The 17,166-nt window shown below is 40.7% G+C and overlaps 1 protein-coding gene across 1 annotated transcript in view; it reads right to left on the bottom strand.

Annotated features, from left to right (window-relative positions):
* lyve1a (lymphatic vessel endothelial hyaluronic receptor 1a) overlaps window positions 1-17,166 on the bottom strand; it is a 71,782-nt gene that overhangs the window by 12,086 nt on the left and 42,530 nt on the right. The window contains exons 4-5 of the mRNA XM_043705688.1: window positions 12,745-13,026; window positions 8,126-8,192 (exon numbers count right to left, since the gene is read on the bottom strand). Of these exons, the coding sequence (XP_043561623.1) occupies window positions 8,126-8,192; window positions 12,745-13,026 (349 nt within the window). The remainder of the gene's footprint in view (window positions 1-8,125; window positions 8,193-12,744; window positions 13,027-17,166) is intronic.

Genomic DNA, 17,166 nt, shown 5'->3' with positions numbered 1-17,166 from the left:
CAGTTTCCTCATTTCCCCTCCCCCCACCTTGTCTCAGTCAAATCCCTCGAACTCAGCATCGCCTTCCTAACCTGCAATCTCCTCCCTGACCCCCCCCCCCCCCCACCCCCACTCCGGCCTATCACCCTCATCTTGATCTCCTTCCACCTATCGCATTTCCAACGCCCCTCCCCCAAATCCCTCCTCTCTACATTTTATCTTAGCCTGCTGGACACACTTTCCTCATTCCTGAAAAAGGGCTCATGCCCGAAACGTCGATTCTCCTGCTCCTCGGATGCTGCCTGACCTACTGCGCTTTTCCAGCAACACATTTTCAGCTCTTTATAAACCTGTTAGCTTACCTCAAACACAGGGAAATGCTAGAATCTATAATAAACTATTTGATAAATATTTGGAAAATAAAGGTGTGATTGGGTAATGTTAACAGGGATTTATGTAAAGGAAAATTGGTTTGAAAATCAGTTTGGAGTTTTTTAAGGGTTTAACCAGCAGAATAGATACGATAGAACAAGGATGCAGTTTACTTAGATTTTGAGAGGCTTCCAGTTAAGTTCCCCCATGAGAGGTTGGCAACAAGTTAAAAGCACTTGAAATTATGTTGAATATACTGGCTTGCATTGAGAACTGGTTAATATTTAGAAAATATAATGTAGGAATAAACTTGTAATTTTCAGATTCACAGTCTGTAACCAGTTGGCCATGGCAAGGATCAAATGACTCAGTCTATACCAGTGACTTGAATGTGGGGATTAAATGTAATATTTCCAAGTTTGCAAATTATACAGAACTAAGTGGGTATGGGAGTTTGAGGATATGCAAAGAGGCTTCAAGTGGATATGGAGAGGCTAAGTGAGTGGGTAGGAATTTGGTAGATGTGATAACAAAAAGGTATCTACTTTGGTTGGAAATGATAAGAGAGTGAAGTGTTGAACTTGAAAAGGAAATTGAGTATTCTCCTTCATGAGACACCAGAAGTTAAAATTCAGATATAACAGGCAATTAAAAAGACAAATGGTACATTGGCCTTTGTAACAAGAGGATTTAAATATAGGAGTGAAGTTTTCTTAATGTAATTGTATAGGGGCTTGGTGTATCTTTTGGAATATTGTTTGCAGTTTAGATTGCTTTACATAAGGAAAAATATACTTGCTATGAAGGGGACTACAATTAAGGTTCATCAAACTAATTCCTGTTATGAAAGGATTTTCCTGTGAGGAAAGATTATATGCGCTCCGTGGAGTTTCAAAGAATGAATGGAATCCCATTCAAACATGCGAAGTCTTACAGGTTTCGACAGAATAGATGCTAAACTTTTGCGTACCCTGACTGGGTACCCTTGGACAACCCCTACTCACCCCTCCCTCTGACCTCTTACTGCACTTAATTTCTTCATCAAAAATTGTTGACATGTCATCAGTTGCCTTAATTTCTCTGCTACCCTTACCCATTGTCCCTTTGAACTTACTGTATTCCATTGTCTCAGGTCTAACACTCAGTTTTTTTTAATCAAACCTACTGATAATAGTGGTGCTGTTGTTGTCTAGGGTGCTGACTCTATCTTATAAAGGCTGAGCTTCAAATCTCAGTCATTTTATCCTATTACCTCTGCACTATGACCACACCACTGAACACCAAGTTGTTATCTCCAGGATTATCAGTGACTTCATCTCCTTTGGGTATCTCCTCTCCATAGCTTTCCACCTCATTATCATCCTGCTTGTACCTTCTCAAAACCTACAAACAGATTGCCTCGGCAGACTCACATTTCAGCCTATTCCTGAACTTATTTCCTCATATCTTGAGGATGTTTCTTTCTTCCCTTGATTAATCTCTTCTCACTTTCATTTGTGATTCTTCTGATCCTTTATGTCACTTCCACAATTTCCATTTTCCTGTCTATAGTCAGTTCTTCTTCATCATGGATGTGCAATCTCTTTCCATGTCCACCCCTATCAGGATTATCTGAAAGATCTCCACTTCTTTCTTGAAGAGAGGTTTAAACAGCCTCCAACATCACCCTCCTTCACTTGGCTAAGCTAGTTCCCACTTTGAACAACTTAGCCTTTAACTTATCTCACTTTCTCCAGGTAAAAGGTCCAAGAGTGTCAGAGGTTCTGTTCATTCTGACAGCTGGTTCTGAAGAAACTGGTCAGTGTCAAGGACTCTCGACTTGTAAATATAAGGTGACTTGATGGTACTGGCCTCTGAAGAGTTATTTCACAAGGACGGGAGGGAAGAGCCAACATTGACTAGGTGAAGAAGGTAAGAGAAGGATAGAAATTGGAAGCAAAACTGATCATTTTTCCAATTCCAGACAAGAGCAAAATGCAGCATCAATTATATAATTGATATATCAGAGAAACAGTTGTCGGTGAGAGCTGACCAGTGGCTCTTGTACCCATGTGTTTCTTTAGAATATGTGGACCATTCTTTCTTCTAATTATACTGGAGGGCTCTCACTGACAACTGTTTCTCTGGAACCTGTCAAAAAGTTTGTGTGTGTGTGTGTGTCTGGTGAGCGCGCGCTATTTGGAGACTCACCCCGCAAAAGGCAGCAGCAGTCTTGTTGATGTCCAGTCTGACTGCCCCAGAGAGGGCAGAAGGGGGGGTGGGGGTGCACAGTAGGTGGGGGCAGGGAAAAGGGTGGTGGTGTTGGGGGCAGGAGCGGAAGTGGGGCGGTATTGGACGCGGGCATGGGGGCGCACGGAGACGGTGTTAGATGTTGGTGGGGGGGGCTCTTGCACGGTGTGCTGCTGCCCTGTCTCCTGAACGGGGAGTGGACTTAACAGGAAACTCCTAGCCCCAGAAGAAAGTCATTGAATCAATTAACCAAATAATCGATTATCTGAATGAAATAGTGCCCGCCCATCTTGTTCAGATAATCGAGGTTCCTCTGTACTTGACTTCACTGTTTCCATTTCTGGGGTAGGCTGTTCACTAATGTAGGCCATAAACCCACAAATTCACACAGTGACCTTGAATACTATTCCTCACACAACCTGCTTCCTGCAAGGAAACCATCCTATTTCCTCAGTTTTTCCATCTCCATGGCATCTTTTCTGACTATGCCATTTCTACGGGGCGGGGGGCCTCTGATATGTTTTGTCCTTTTTCCTCAACCAAGGACATCCCCCTTAAAGATGGTTGGCAGGACCCCCACTGTTTCTGACCCAACTCTGCCCTCACCCTTTCCCTCCCTCCCAGAACAATGGTCAGTTTTCCCTTGTCCTCAGTTTTCATTCCACCAGTCGCCATATTCAAATGATCATAGAACATAGGACATTACAGCGCAGTACAGGCCCTTTGGCCCTTAATGTTGCACCGATCTGTGAAACCAATCTGAAGCCCATCTAACCTACACTATCCCATTCTCATCCATATGCCTATCCAATGATCATTTAAATGCCCTTAAAGTTGGCAAGTCTACTACTGTTGCAAGCAGTGCGTTCTATACCTCAGCTACCTCTGATGTCTGTCTTATATCTATCACCCCTCAATTTAAAGCTATGTCCCCTCGTGCTAGCCATCATTATCCGAGGAAAAAAGATCTTATTCTCCACCCTATCTAACCCTCTGATTATCTTATATGTCTCAGTTAAGTTACCTCTCAACCTCCATCTCTCGTATGAAAACAGCCTCAAGTCCCTCTGCCTTTCCTCATAAGACCTTCCCTCCATATCAGGCAACATCCTCATAAATCTCCTCTGAACCCTTTCCAAGCTTCCACATTCTTCCTGTAATGTGGTGACCAGAACTGTACGCAAGTACAGCCACACTAGGCTTTTGTACAGCTGCAGCATGACCTCAAGGTTCTGAAACTCAATCCCTATACCAATAAAAGCTGACACCGAATACCTTCTTAACCACCCGATCAATCTGGGTGGCAACTTTCAAGAATCTATGTACCTGGACATCGATATCTCTCTGCTCATCTACTCTACCAAGAATCTTACCATTAGTCCAGTATCCTGCATTCCTGTTAATCTTTCCAAAGTGAATCACCTCACACTTTTCCACATTAAACTCAATTTGCCACTTCTCAGCCCAGCTCTGCAGCTTATTTATGTTCCTCTGTAACCTACAACATCCTTTGTCACTATCCACAACTCGACCGACCTTAGTGTCATCCGCAAATTTACTACCCATCCTTCTATGCCCTCATCCAGCTCATTTATAAGAATGACAAACAGCAGTAGACACAAAACAGATCCTTGTGGTACACTACTGGTAACTTAACTCCAGAATGAATATTTCCTATCAACCACCACCCTCTGTCTACTTTCAGCTAGCCAATTTCTGATCCAAACTGCTAAATCACCCTTAATCCCATGCCTCCATATTTTGTGCAATAGCCTACTGTGGGGATCCTTATCAAATGCCTTCTGAAATCCCTGTACACCACATTAACCACTTTACCTTCATCCACCTGTTTGGTCACCTCAAAGAACTCAATAAGGTTTGTGAGGCATGACCTACCCTTCACAAAACCATGTTGACTATCCCAAATCAGTTTATTCCTTTCTAGATGATTATACATGTCATCTTTTATCATTCTCTCTAACACTTCATCCACAACCAAAATAAAGCTCACTGGTCTATAATTACCAGGGTTGTCTCTACTCCCCTTCTTGAACAAGGGAACAACATTTGCTATCCTCCAGTCTTCTGGTACTATTCCTGTAGACAATGACGACATAAAGATCAAAGCCAAAGACTCGGCAATCTCAACCCTGGCTTCCCAGAGAATCCTAGGATAAATCCCATCTGGCGCAGGGGACTTATCTATTTTTACACTTTCCAGAATTGCTAACACCTCCTCCTTGTGAACCTCAATCCCATCTAGTCTTGTAGCCTGTATCTCAGTATTCTCGTCGACAACATTGTCTTTTTCTCGTGTGAATACTGATGAAAAGTATTCATTTAGCTCTTCCCCTATCTCCTCTGACTCCACGCACAACTTCCCACTGCTATACTTGATTGGGCCTAATTTTACTCTAGGCAAAAGTGAGGACTGCTTTTGCCCAAAACATTGATTTTTCTGCTCCTCGGATGCTGTGCTTTTCCAGCACCAAACTCTCAATCCCAATCTTACTGTAGTCATTCTTTTATTCCTGATAGACCGCCTGAGGGTTTTCCTTGATCCTATCCACCAATGACTTCTCATGTCCCCTCATGGCTCTTTTTAGCTCTCTCTTTTAGTCTTTCCTGGCTAACTTGTAACTGCCAAGTGCCCTAACTGAGCCATCACGTCTCTTCCTAACATAAGCCACCTTCTTCGTCTTGACAAGAGATTCAACTTCCTTAGTAAACCACGGCTCCCGCGCACAACAACTTCCTCCCTGCCTGACGGGTACATACTTATCATGGATCGATAGTAGCTGTTCCTTGAACAAGCTCCACATTTCAATTGTGCCCATCCCCTGCAGTTTCCTTCCCCATCCTATGCATCCTAAATCCTGCCTAATCGCAATGTAGTTGCCTTTCTTCCAGCTATAACTCTTGTCCTGCGGTATATACCTATCCTTTTCCATCACTAAAATAAACATAACCGAATTGTGGTCACTGTCACAAAATTGCTCACCTACCTCCAAATCTTACACCTGACCAGGTTCATTACCCAGTAGCAAATCTAATGTGGCCTCGCCTCTTGTTGGCCTGTCTACATACTGTGTCAGGAAACTCTCCTGCACACGTTAGACAAAAACTGACCCATGTAAAATACTTAACTATAGTATTCCCAGTCAATATTTGGAAAGGTAAAGTCCCCCATAACAACCACCCTGTCACTCTCGCTCCTATCGAGGATCATCTTTGCTATCCTACCCTCTACATCTCTGGAAGTATTTGGAGGCCTATAGAAAACTCCCAACAAGGTGACCTGTCCTTTCTGGTTTCTAACCTCAGCTGATACTACCTCAGTAGACGAGACCTCAAACATCCTTTCTGCAACCATAATACTGTCCTTGACTAACAGTGTCACACTGCCTCCCCACTTTAACCATTTTATCTGTGCTTACTGAAACATATAAATCCCATAACCTGCAATAAACATTCCTGTCCCTGCTCTATCCATGTCTCCAAAATGGCCACAAAATTGAAATCCAAGGTACCAACCCATGCTGCAAGTTCACCCACCTTATTCGGGAAACGCCTGGCATTGAAGTAGACACACTTCAAACCAACTTCTTCTTTGCCAGTGCCTTCTTGCGACCCTGAAACCTTATTTCTGAGCTAACTACTATCAACCTCATGTATACACGAACTACAATTTAGGTTCTCATCCCCCTGCTGACTGACTTTAAACTCACCTGAAGATCATTAGCAAATCACTCCGCCTCCACGCCCCCCAAGGATACTGGTACCCCTCTGGTTCAGGTGAAGACTGTCCTGTTTGTAGAGGTCCCACCTACTCCAGAAAGAGTCCCAATTATCCAGCCCCAATCATCCTCTGCTATTTCTGAAAACTCCAGTAGGACACTGTCACCAAACAACACTAATTAACACTTAAAAAGGCAAGTATTGATCATTGTCATCAAATTTGTTAGCGGGACATCCTGTATGATTAATTTAACTGATTTTTTGAAAAATAAATTGACTAAATATATTGATGAGAGTGGTGCAATTTATGTGGTTTACACGGACTCCATTAAGGCCTTTGACAAGGTCCCACATAGAAGGCTGGTCCAGAAGGAGAGTGCCCATGGGACCTAAGGCAAGTTGCCAACTGGATCTAAAATTGGCTTGCAATTAGGAGACAAAGGATGATGATGGAGGGTAATGTTTGTGATTGGAAGCCTGTGACCAGCAGTGTACCACAGGGTTTGGTGCTGGGATCCTTGCTGTACATTAACAACTTGTCTTAGAATGTAGAAAGTATAATTAATAAGTTTTCAAATGACACAATAATTGATGGTCTTGTTGATAGTGAGGAAGATGGTCTGAGCTTGCATTCTGATATTGATCAGCTAGTAAATTGGGCAGAGCAATGTCAGATGAAATTTAATCCTGATAAGTGTGAGGTGATGCATTTTTGGAGGTTTAAAAATGACACATATAATGAATGCTAAGTTGTGAAGGAATACTGAAGAACAAAGGGACCATGGTGTAAAATCCATAGACCTCTGAAGGTGTAAGCACAGGTAGACAGGGTGATGAAGAAGACACAGGCAATGCTTGCTGTCATTAGCTAAGGCATAGAATAAAGGAGCAAAGAAGTCTTTTTACAGTTTTATAAAACATTATAACCTCACATTTATCCACATTATACTTCATTTGCCATGCAATTGCCTGCTCACTCAACTTATCCAAATCACACTGAAGCATTTCTGTATCCTCTTCTCAGTTCATCCTCCCACCCAGCTTTGTTTTGTCCTTCTGTAAAGGACGTTAACAAATGCAATTTTTAAAAATACACTCCAGTACGTTCATGGTTACTGTTTTGAGCTTTTCATTGCAGCTATCATTTAATTTTCTGGTGTAAATCCTTAGCAATATAAATGCAGTTGTTACTGACTCAGTGTCAGCTTTTGTCATACAATTAGGCTTTACTCGCCTCATGCTTCTTCAAACTCATGAACTATCTAATGGATGCAGACAATCATAATTTATGTTTTTCATTTATTTATGAGGTATTAACATTAATGACAAGGCCAACATTTGTTGTCTATCTTTAATTGTCCTTGATAAGGTGTGGTGACCTGCCCTTTTGAAACTCAGCAGCCACAGCAGTTTGAAATAACACAGACCACTTTAGAGTTAATCACAGATCTTTTGAGTTAGAATGAAAGATATCCTTCTCAAAATGGCATTGAGATTTTTTAAAAATGAGGTATTGAGGACACAGAGTCAATAACGTCCTAATATTCCAATGGCTAGAAGCATTAGCTTACCTGACTCATGGCGCAATCAATTTTGCGCTGTCTTGTCGTTGAGTTTCTATGCATTTCAGTTAAAGATATTAATATTGATGATATATTTACATGCATGCGCCAGCAATGTAGACCTCTAGCCTTTGACTAATGTTCAGCACACATTTCCCCCCATGTAAAGTTAGGATCTTCAACATATTCTTACAATTCTATCACCCATTTCAATGCAATGCTCAAAACCTTAAGAGGAAACTTACTTTCTGAGACAACAGACCAAAGTAGCCACGAAGATCACAAACAAAATGAATGCCGCCAGGCTCAATGCTGTGAGTACATAAACAGACAAATATTAGCCACACTCAAAATAAGATGATCTGTGCCAAGAAACTATAAAATAAAGCAAATGCTAATTTTTAAATGTGGATCCATTATATACAGAGTCAGAAAAATTTATAAAGAAAAGTCAGAAAAACTGAAAAAATATTTGTGTCTGTCTTCATGAGGAAAATATTAAAAACATCCCAGAAATAATGGAGACTTTCGGAACTACTGTAAATAAGAAAATGCAAATATGATTATTAGTTTAAAAAATGAGAGAAATTAATAGGAATTAAAGCAGATCAATCCCTTGGACCTGATGATCTACTTTTCAGAGGTGTCTGTTGAGGTAGTAGATACATTGGTGGCCTTTCAAAATTCCATAAAATCTGAAATAATACTTGAAAGATTTGAAGGTGGAAAATGAAACTCCACTATTTAAGAAAGCAACGAGATAGACTGGGAATTACTGACCTCTTAGCCTGGCATTAGCTGGAAAAAAATAGAACTTATAATAAAGAATGTGATAACAAGACGCAGAAATTAAAGGTAGGAATGGGCAGTATTAATTATCAAAGAGAAGCCATATTTTACAAAGGTGCAGGAATGTTTTGAAGACTAATTGAATAGATAAATGGGAACCAGTGGATTTTTTTTTAGGTTTTGATAAGGTTCAGCATGAGAGATTGGTAAACTACTTTACAACATGTAGGACAGGGATGAATATACTAACACGAGGCAAGGTGAGGGGACAAAAATTCAGGGAGAAATCTGAGTTGATTCACTTTGGTAGGATATATAAAAATACAGGGTATTTCTTAAATGGTGAGGAGTTAGAAATTATTGAACATCAAAGGGATTTGGGTGTTCTTGTTCATGAGTTCCTGAAAGTTAATACTGCAGGTACAACAAGCATGTAGAAAGACAAATCTTTTTTTTCTAATCAACCTATTCAGATAGCTTATACACATATCCAGGGATCATGGGACTTAAACTCAGATCTTCTGACCTAGTTCTTCTCACCGTCAGAAGTGGCAACATTCTCTGATGATTGCACAATATTCAACACCATTTGTGACAACTCAGATACTGAAGCAATCCATAGTAAGAGGTGATTAATTCATGTTCAAATATAATAAAACTTGGACAATATCCAGGCTTGGACTGACAAGTGACAAGTAACATTCGTGCCACATAAATGCCAGGTAATGACTATTCCAATAAGACACAATCTAACCACTGCCCCACCTCCCCGCAACATTGAAGGAATATCACCAAAATCGCCCATTATCAACAGTAGTTGTGTCATTATCTTTAGACCAGGAGACCCTGGTTCAAGTCCCATTTGTTCCAGAGGTCTAAACAGTTTGATCAGAAAATAAATGTAAGACTGAGTAATTAATAAACTCTAATAACAAATAATGGAGTCTTGGTTTTTTTGTCTCAACAACTGCCTTAGATCCAGATTGACATAGGTGACCTTGCTGGATCCTTAAAAATAAGCTAAGATAATTTCATCTTATGTGATTTTCAAGCTCTCTTGGGACACAAGGTACAGAACAAGGAATTTAGTATTTTTTATCTTTCCTGCATTCTGTGCAGAAAAGGGACAGAACAATGTCCAATCCATGATGCACTCTTCCATCAAGTGAAGTTCAATGTTGGAAGCAGATAATTTAGTAATTAACCCAGAAGAGTAAATCCATTCTGACAGAGACCCTCAAATACATTTCAAATATTTTTGTTTATAATTTAATTTTCTTGGACATACTCAAAGTCAAGCACTTTGTTTTGCAACCAAAAGCACCATGAGTTTAATACATACCCAAACTGCATGCTTATGATCCAGCAGAGAATCATATTATATGCCAGTGGAGAATAAAGTGAGATTGGGGACAATCTTCTCAGAGTTAGTCTAAATTCAATGTTCTCATTTGGCTGGAAGTACAATGTAAATGTACAAAGTATATAAAAGGGCTTTCCAAAAAGGTCATGGTAACAGAGCAGGAATAGCCCCAAGGAAATATCTGGTCTTACTCTTTACCAGCTAGTGAATTTGTGAGGTCTCTCATAATACATCTCAAATGCAACTAGTGTGTCAGCTTAGTCTGAAAAGATAGCACTTCTTGAGTAGAAGGTTATGTATTTCATGAATGTATAGAATTGTTACAGCACAAAGGGAGGTCATTTGTCCCATCATGTCTACATCTGGTCTCTAATTGAAAATCTCATGTAATACTGTTCCTTCTGTCTGACACTCCTTCACATTCTTCCCTTTCAGGATACAATTTAATCCCATTTTGAATGTCTTGATTGAACCTACCTTCACCAGACTCATAGGCACTGCTTGCCATACCTGAATGAAAAAGTTTGATATGTCTGTCAAATCTTCTCTCAGCTTACTCTTCTCTATGAAAAACAATCCCAACCCTTCAATCTATCTTCATAACCGGTGTCTCAATTCTCATGAACCTTAAGATTAATGTCTTAAGCCATGAATCTAACACGCAAGTGAACGAGTGAGGAATGAAGACTGCACCATTCAGATGAGGAATCATTGATTCATAGAACTGTACAGCACAAAAGAGACCCTTCACTCCAACAAGTCCTTGTGGACGAGATATCCAAAATAGTCCCATCTGCCTGCATTTGGCCCATATCCCTCTAAGCCCTGCCTATACCCGTATACGCATCCAGATGCCTTTTAAATGTTGTACCAGCCTCAACCACTTCCTCTGGCAGCTCATTCCATACATGCACCACCCTCTGCATGAAAAGGTTGCCCCTTAGGTCTCTTTTAAATCTTTCCCCTCTCACCTTAAACCTATGCCCTGTAGTTTTGGTAATTTTTATCTTTCCTGCCTTCTGTGCAGAAAAGGGACAGAGCAATGTCAGAACCACCCCACAGAATGTCAGAACCACCCCACAGAAAATACCTTAGCTATTCACCCTATCCATCTTCACAATCCTATCGACCTGTGACTCTACTTTCAAGGAACTATAAACCTGCACTCCAAGGTCTCTTTGTTCAGCAACACTCCCCCAGGACCTTACCGTTAAGTGTGTATGTTCTGCCCTGATTTGCCTTACTAAAATGCAGCACCTCACATTTATCTTGATTAAACTCCATCTGCCACTTCTCAGCCCATTGGCCCATCTGATCATGATCCCGTTGTAATCTGAGGTAACCTTTTTTGCTGTCCACAACACCTCCAATTTTGGTGTCATCTGCAAATGTACTAACCATACCTCCTTTGTGGACATCAAAATCATTTATATAAATGATGAAAAGCACTGATCCTTGTGGCACACAGCTGGTCACAGGCCTCTAGTCTGAAAGTTACCCTCCACCACCACCCTCTGTCTTCTACCTTCCAGCCAGTTCTGTATCCAAATGGCTAGTTCTCCCTATATACAATGTCATCTAACCTTGCTAACTAATCTACTATGAGGAAACTTGTCAAACGCTTTACTGAAGTCCATATTGATCACATCATTGGAAACTAGGAATAGTGAGGATTACTTTTAAAGATGAACAAAGAGTTCTCCCAGAGTTTCTACCACATTTCACTGCCCTTCTCTCTAGGTTATTCATACCATTTCTGTCCTGGGAGCAATGCTATGAGGATTCAGAAAAGATTTTCCAAGATGTTGCTGGAACTGGAGGGTTTGTGTTATAAGGACTGACTGGATCGGTTAGGGCCACTTTCACTGGAGTTGAGGGGTGACCTTGTAGGGGTTTATAAAATCATGGGGGGTCTAGATAAAATAAATAGTAAATGTCTTTTCCCTAAGAAAGGTGAGTTCAGAACTAGGGGCATATTTTTAACGTGAGAGGAGAAAGATTGAAAAGGGACCTGAGGGGCAACCTTAACACACAGGGGGTGGTTCATATGTGGTATGAACTGCCATAAAAAATGGTAAGTGTAGGTATAGTTGCAACATTTTTTTAAAAAATTGGATGGGTACACGAATAGGAAAGGTTTATGGGCCAAACACAGGCAAGCGAGACGAGTTTAGTTTGGAAACTTGTTCGGCATGCCATGCTGTATGATTCTGACTCTATGTTTCTTGGAGAAAGAAACAATGGTTGGAGGCTTTTTGTAGGCTTTAAGCATCTAATTTTTAATTCCTTTGAACTGTCCTTGTCTGGAAGCAGAATTAATTGTCTCATGTCCTGCACAGCACCTTGAAACTTTAGAATATCTTCCTCACTGCTTGCAATGACTTTTAAACTCAATGTTTATTATCACCCAAGCACAACTTCAAGATTTACCTTGTCATGTCTTCCCTGTGGATATAGAAACAAAGAGGCTACACCAGGCTGTGTGGACATTTACCCTCCAACTTAAGTTTCTAAAATACTGGCGATAGAATGAGAGATGAATGTTGGCCAAGGCTCTGTTCCTCAAAATGAACCTTTGGAATATCCATTCTGACAAGACAGGATGTGTTTGATTTCCCACCTAGGGATGCTATTTCAATCATTACAACACTCAGGTATTTTGCTCTGATTTTATAGCATAAGTAAATTAATGTTCATTTTATAGAATCTCACCCAAGTGCATAATCAAACTGCTGGAAAGTTTGGAACTTTCCTCTGCAGTACTATGCGATTCTGAGGAGGAGGCTGAATGGAGGGTTGAATCAGTTGAGGTTGACAGAAAGGAATTTGTTTTCCGAGGTACTAAAGTTCTGTTGTCTGATGGGGTAGTAAATTCAAAGCTGAATTCATTGTTTGAGTTTGCGTGATCCAGATCCGTTAATGATGTTTCTGTTGGATTCGTGAACATAGTTGGGTGTTCAGTTAATGGCTCACAAGTATTCATCTTCTGGGCATCTAGAGAAAGGATAAAGTAAAGTTAGAATTAAATATAGATTGTATGGCTACTTACTGATTAGTTTTTAAAAAGCAGCTATGTAGAACATAGGAACCCAAAACCTTGAGCATGTTCCTGAAATGTCTTAAAAATGTAATTGTAGGACGTGAGCATCACTGGTTCGGCCAGCATTTATTTCCCATCTCAAGTTGCCTTTCAGAAGGTGGTGATGAGTTGCCTTTTTGAATGACTGCAGTCCATTTGTAGGTAAATCAATAATGCTGTTATGGTGAGAGTTCCAGGACCTTAACCCAGTGACATTATATTTCCAAGTGATGAATTGCTTGGTGGTGTTCCCTTTGTAACTACTGCCCTTGTCCTTCTGGATAGTAGTGGTCCTGGGTTTGGAAGGTACTGTCTAAGGAGTCTGGTGAATTTATGCAGTGCATCTTGTAGATGGCGCACAATGTTGCAACGTGTGCTGATGGTGGACAGCAATCTCATTCATTTTTGTTTCTTCTGCAAGGACTTCTGAAGTCTATGTGTGGCAGTGACATTTGAAACTGAAAGTCAAGGTGGCAAATGATGTCAGCACATTGATCTCTGGCCTAGATACTTGGCGATTTTTAAACCAAGATTAAAAGTATAATCCCACTATTCCCAAAGCACTTCTTTATACATTGAAAGACAAACAACAAATGTTGTATTGTATCCAAAACACATTGCTAGTACAGTACTCAAAAACACCAATCATATAGTACTCACACCAGAGTCCCTAACTCTAGCAGCCGGGTAAGTTTAAAACACTTACTTTATAGACTGGGACTTCAATAACTTTTTCTTGGTATTATTCATGTGCCTCAGCTAATATACTCAGCTTTAATTAACCTTTTCAGAGTTTTATCACAATTACCTTGGGTCCAGGACTAACACTAACTCTAACCTAATTTCACTACTGTATATCCTTCTCCAGAGCATCAGTCTATACAGCCATTATCTTTGGATTTCACAGGACTGTTCAAAACATAAAATTTAACTCACAGTCTGAGCCATGGATATTTTCCTTAAGCTAAAGAAATATCTCACCTGACCTTCTAAACTGGAGCTTATCTGGATGTAGGTTTGTTCGCTGAGCTGGAAGGTTCATTTTCAGACATTTCATCATCATACTAAGTAACATCTTCAGTGAGCCTCCGAATGAAGCACTGGTAGTGTAGCCTGTTGTCTATTTATATGTTTGAGTTATCTTGGGTTGGTGATGTCATTTCCTGTGGTGACATCTTTTCCTATTGTGATGCCATTTCATGTTCTTTTTCTCGGGGGGGGGGGGGGTGGTGGTAAATGGGATCCAAGTCAATGTGTTTGTTGATAGAGTTCCAGTTGGAATGCCATGCTTCTAGGAATTCTTGTGCGTGACTCTGCTTGGCTTGTCCTAGCATGGATGTGTTGTTCCAGTCGAAGTGGTGTCTATCCTCATCCATATCTAACTCATCCTTAACACAAACTGAAAAAGCCATTTTACTAAGAGGATTAAATTACAACTTCCAGGATGCAGACAAGAAAGATTTCTTAGCAGCCTTAGAAACAACACTGAAAGATAACCAACTCACAGAAGAAACCCAGCAAACCACCGGACAGGCAGTCACACCAACATTAAGCAGGAAAAAGGAAGGAAACACACTCAATTCACAAGAAAGGAAAGTGCTAAAAAAGATGAGAGAAAGATAAAACCTGGCCAAAGAAACACTGATTGCACTATTAGAAGAACCAAAGACACATACACCGAACACCACCAACTTCATCAGCAAAGACAGTATCATCAAACTAGTGGACCTAAGCCTTACCACACACTTCACCTTCAACAACAAAACCTACAGACAAACCAATGGAACACCCATGGGATTTCCGATATCAGGGTTCTTAGCAGAAGCAGTAATGCAGAGACTCAAACAAACAGCTCTGCCATCTATCCAACCCAAACTTAGAGTCGGCTACATGGATGACACCTTTGTCATCACCAAACAAAATAAATTAGAGGGAACATTCAAGACCATCAATAATACTCTTACTGGCATAAAATTCACTACAGATGAGGAAAACAACAACAAAATGCCATTCCTAGATGTCGCAGTAGAACAAACAGCCAATGGGGAACTTCAAACTTCTACAGAAAACAACACATACCGACCAAATATTGAACTACAGAAGCAATCATCCTAACATCCACAAATGAAGCTGCATTAGAACAGTATTTCAATGAGCCACCACACACTGCAGCACAGAGGAACTACGCAGAGCAGAGGAAAATCATCTATACAGTGTATTTAAAAAGAACAGGTACCCAATGAAAACGATTTCTGAGCAACAAACCCAAACAAGCAGCCAAAACATGCCCAGAAACCCTAGCCACTCTCCCTTAACATCAACAACATCTCAGAAATGACTGTCAGACTACTCAGACCCCTTGGCATCATGATAGCCCACAAACCCGCCAACACACTAAAACAGCAGCTAATGAACTTGAAAGACCTGGTACAGACAACAAGCAGAACTAATGTCATCTACAAAATACTTTGCAAAAACTGTAACAAACATTACATTGGACAAATAGGCAGAAAACTAGCCACCAGGATATATGAACATCAACTGGCCACAAAATGACCCTCTCTCACTAGTATCCTTACATATGGATGCGGAGGACACCACGTCAACTGGGACAACACATCCACGCTAGGACAAGCCAAATAGAGACACGCACGAGAATTCCTAGAAGCTTTCCAACTAGAACTCTATAACAAGCACATTGACTTGGATCCCATTTACCACCCCCCAAGAAAAAGAACAAGAAATGACATCACCATAGGAAATTATGTCACCAGCCCAAGGAAACTCAAACATATAAATAGAAAGTGGTTTACACCACCTGTGCTTCATTTAGAGGCTCACTGAAGATGTTACTGAGTATGGTGATGAAACATCTGAAAACGAACCTTCCAATTCAGAGAACAAACCTACATCCAGAACTTCAAACTGAGCTACAAATACTCTCAAAAATCATTGGAGCTTATCTATCATGCTGGGTTGTAAATCCCACCAGGGTACACAAAAGACCATTAATTCTAAAGCTAAGCCTTAAAAACTGTTTTAAAATCAATCACTATGGCTAAGGATATACTTGCAACTTAATTATTAACTTCAGACACACAAGTGCACTGCCTCACAGCGCCAGAGACCTGGGTTCAATTCCTGTCTCAGGCAACTGCCTGTGTAGAGTTTGCACATTCTCCCCGTGTCTGCGTGGGTTTCCTCCAGGTGTTCCGGTTTCCTCCCACAGTCCAAAAATGGGCAGGTTAGGTGAATTGGCCATGCTAAATTGTCCATAGTATTAGGTGAATGGGTAAATGCAGGGAAATGGGTCTGGGTGGGTTGCTCTTTGGAGGGTTGGTGTGGACTTGTTGGGCCGAAGGGCCTGTTTCCACACTGTAAGTAATCTAAGAAAAAAACATCCACGTCACTCACCAATCCAGAATCTAAGAACTCAAACTTGGAATAAATGAAAAATATATGTAAATCACATTGTTTATATCACAATGCACTGAAGCCCAGAATTGAATGTAATATTTGGTGGACAGTTTTGTTGCAATTGAATGATAGTAATTGAAGCAAACCAGGGAACAAATACATCCTTCAGTCACTGAGTTTGTTCTGCACAACTTAATAAGTGTTTGCATTTACTAATATTTTAATAATAATTTTTTTGTCTTTTTTCAGATCGGCCTCAGTAATTCAAATACTCCTTCTGGATTAGGAGACTGTGAGCTCAACTTAATAACATTGATGTGGTTCTGTTCGCTTAGCTGGGAATTTGTGTTGCAGACGTTTTGTCCCCTGTCTAGGTGACATCCTCAGTGCTTGGGAGCCTCCTGTGAAGCGCTTCTGTGATCTTTCCTCTGGCATTTATAGTGGTTTGAATCTGCCGCTTCCGGTTGTCAGTTCCAGCTGTCCGCTGCAGTGGTCGGTATATTGGGTCCAGGTCGATGTGCTAATTGATTGAATCTGTGGATGAGTGCCATGCCTTGAGGACTTCCCTGGCTGTTCTCTGTTTGGCTTGTCCTATAATAGTAGTGTTGTCCCAGTCAAACTCATGTTGCTTGTCATCT

This window comes from Chiloscyllium plagiosum, chromosome 16 (assembly GCF_004010195.1).
Source record: "Chiloscyllium plagiosum isolate BGI_BamShark_2017 chromosome 16, ASM401019v2, whole genome shotgun sequence".
Taxonomy (NCBI): Eukaryota; Metazoa; Chordata; class Chondrichthyes; order Orectolobiformes; family Hemiscylliidae; genus Chiloscyllium; species Chiloscyllium plagiosum.
The sequence above is the reverse complement of the archived record's forward strand: the minus strand, read 5'-3'. Positions and strand labels throughout refer to the sequence as shown.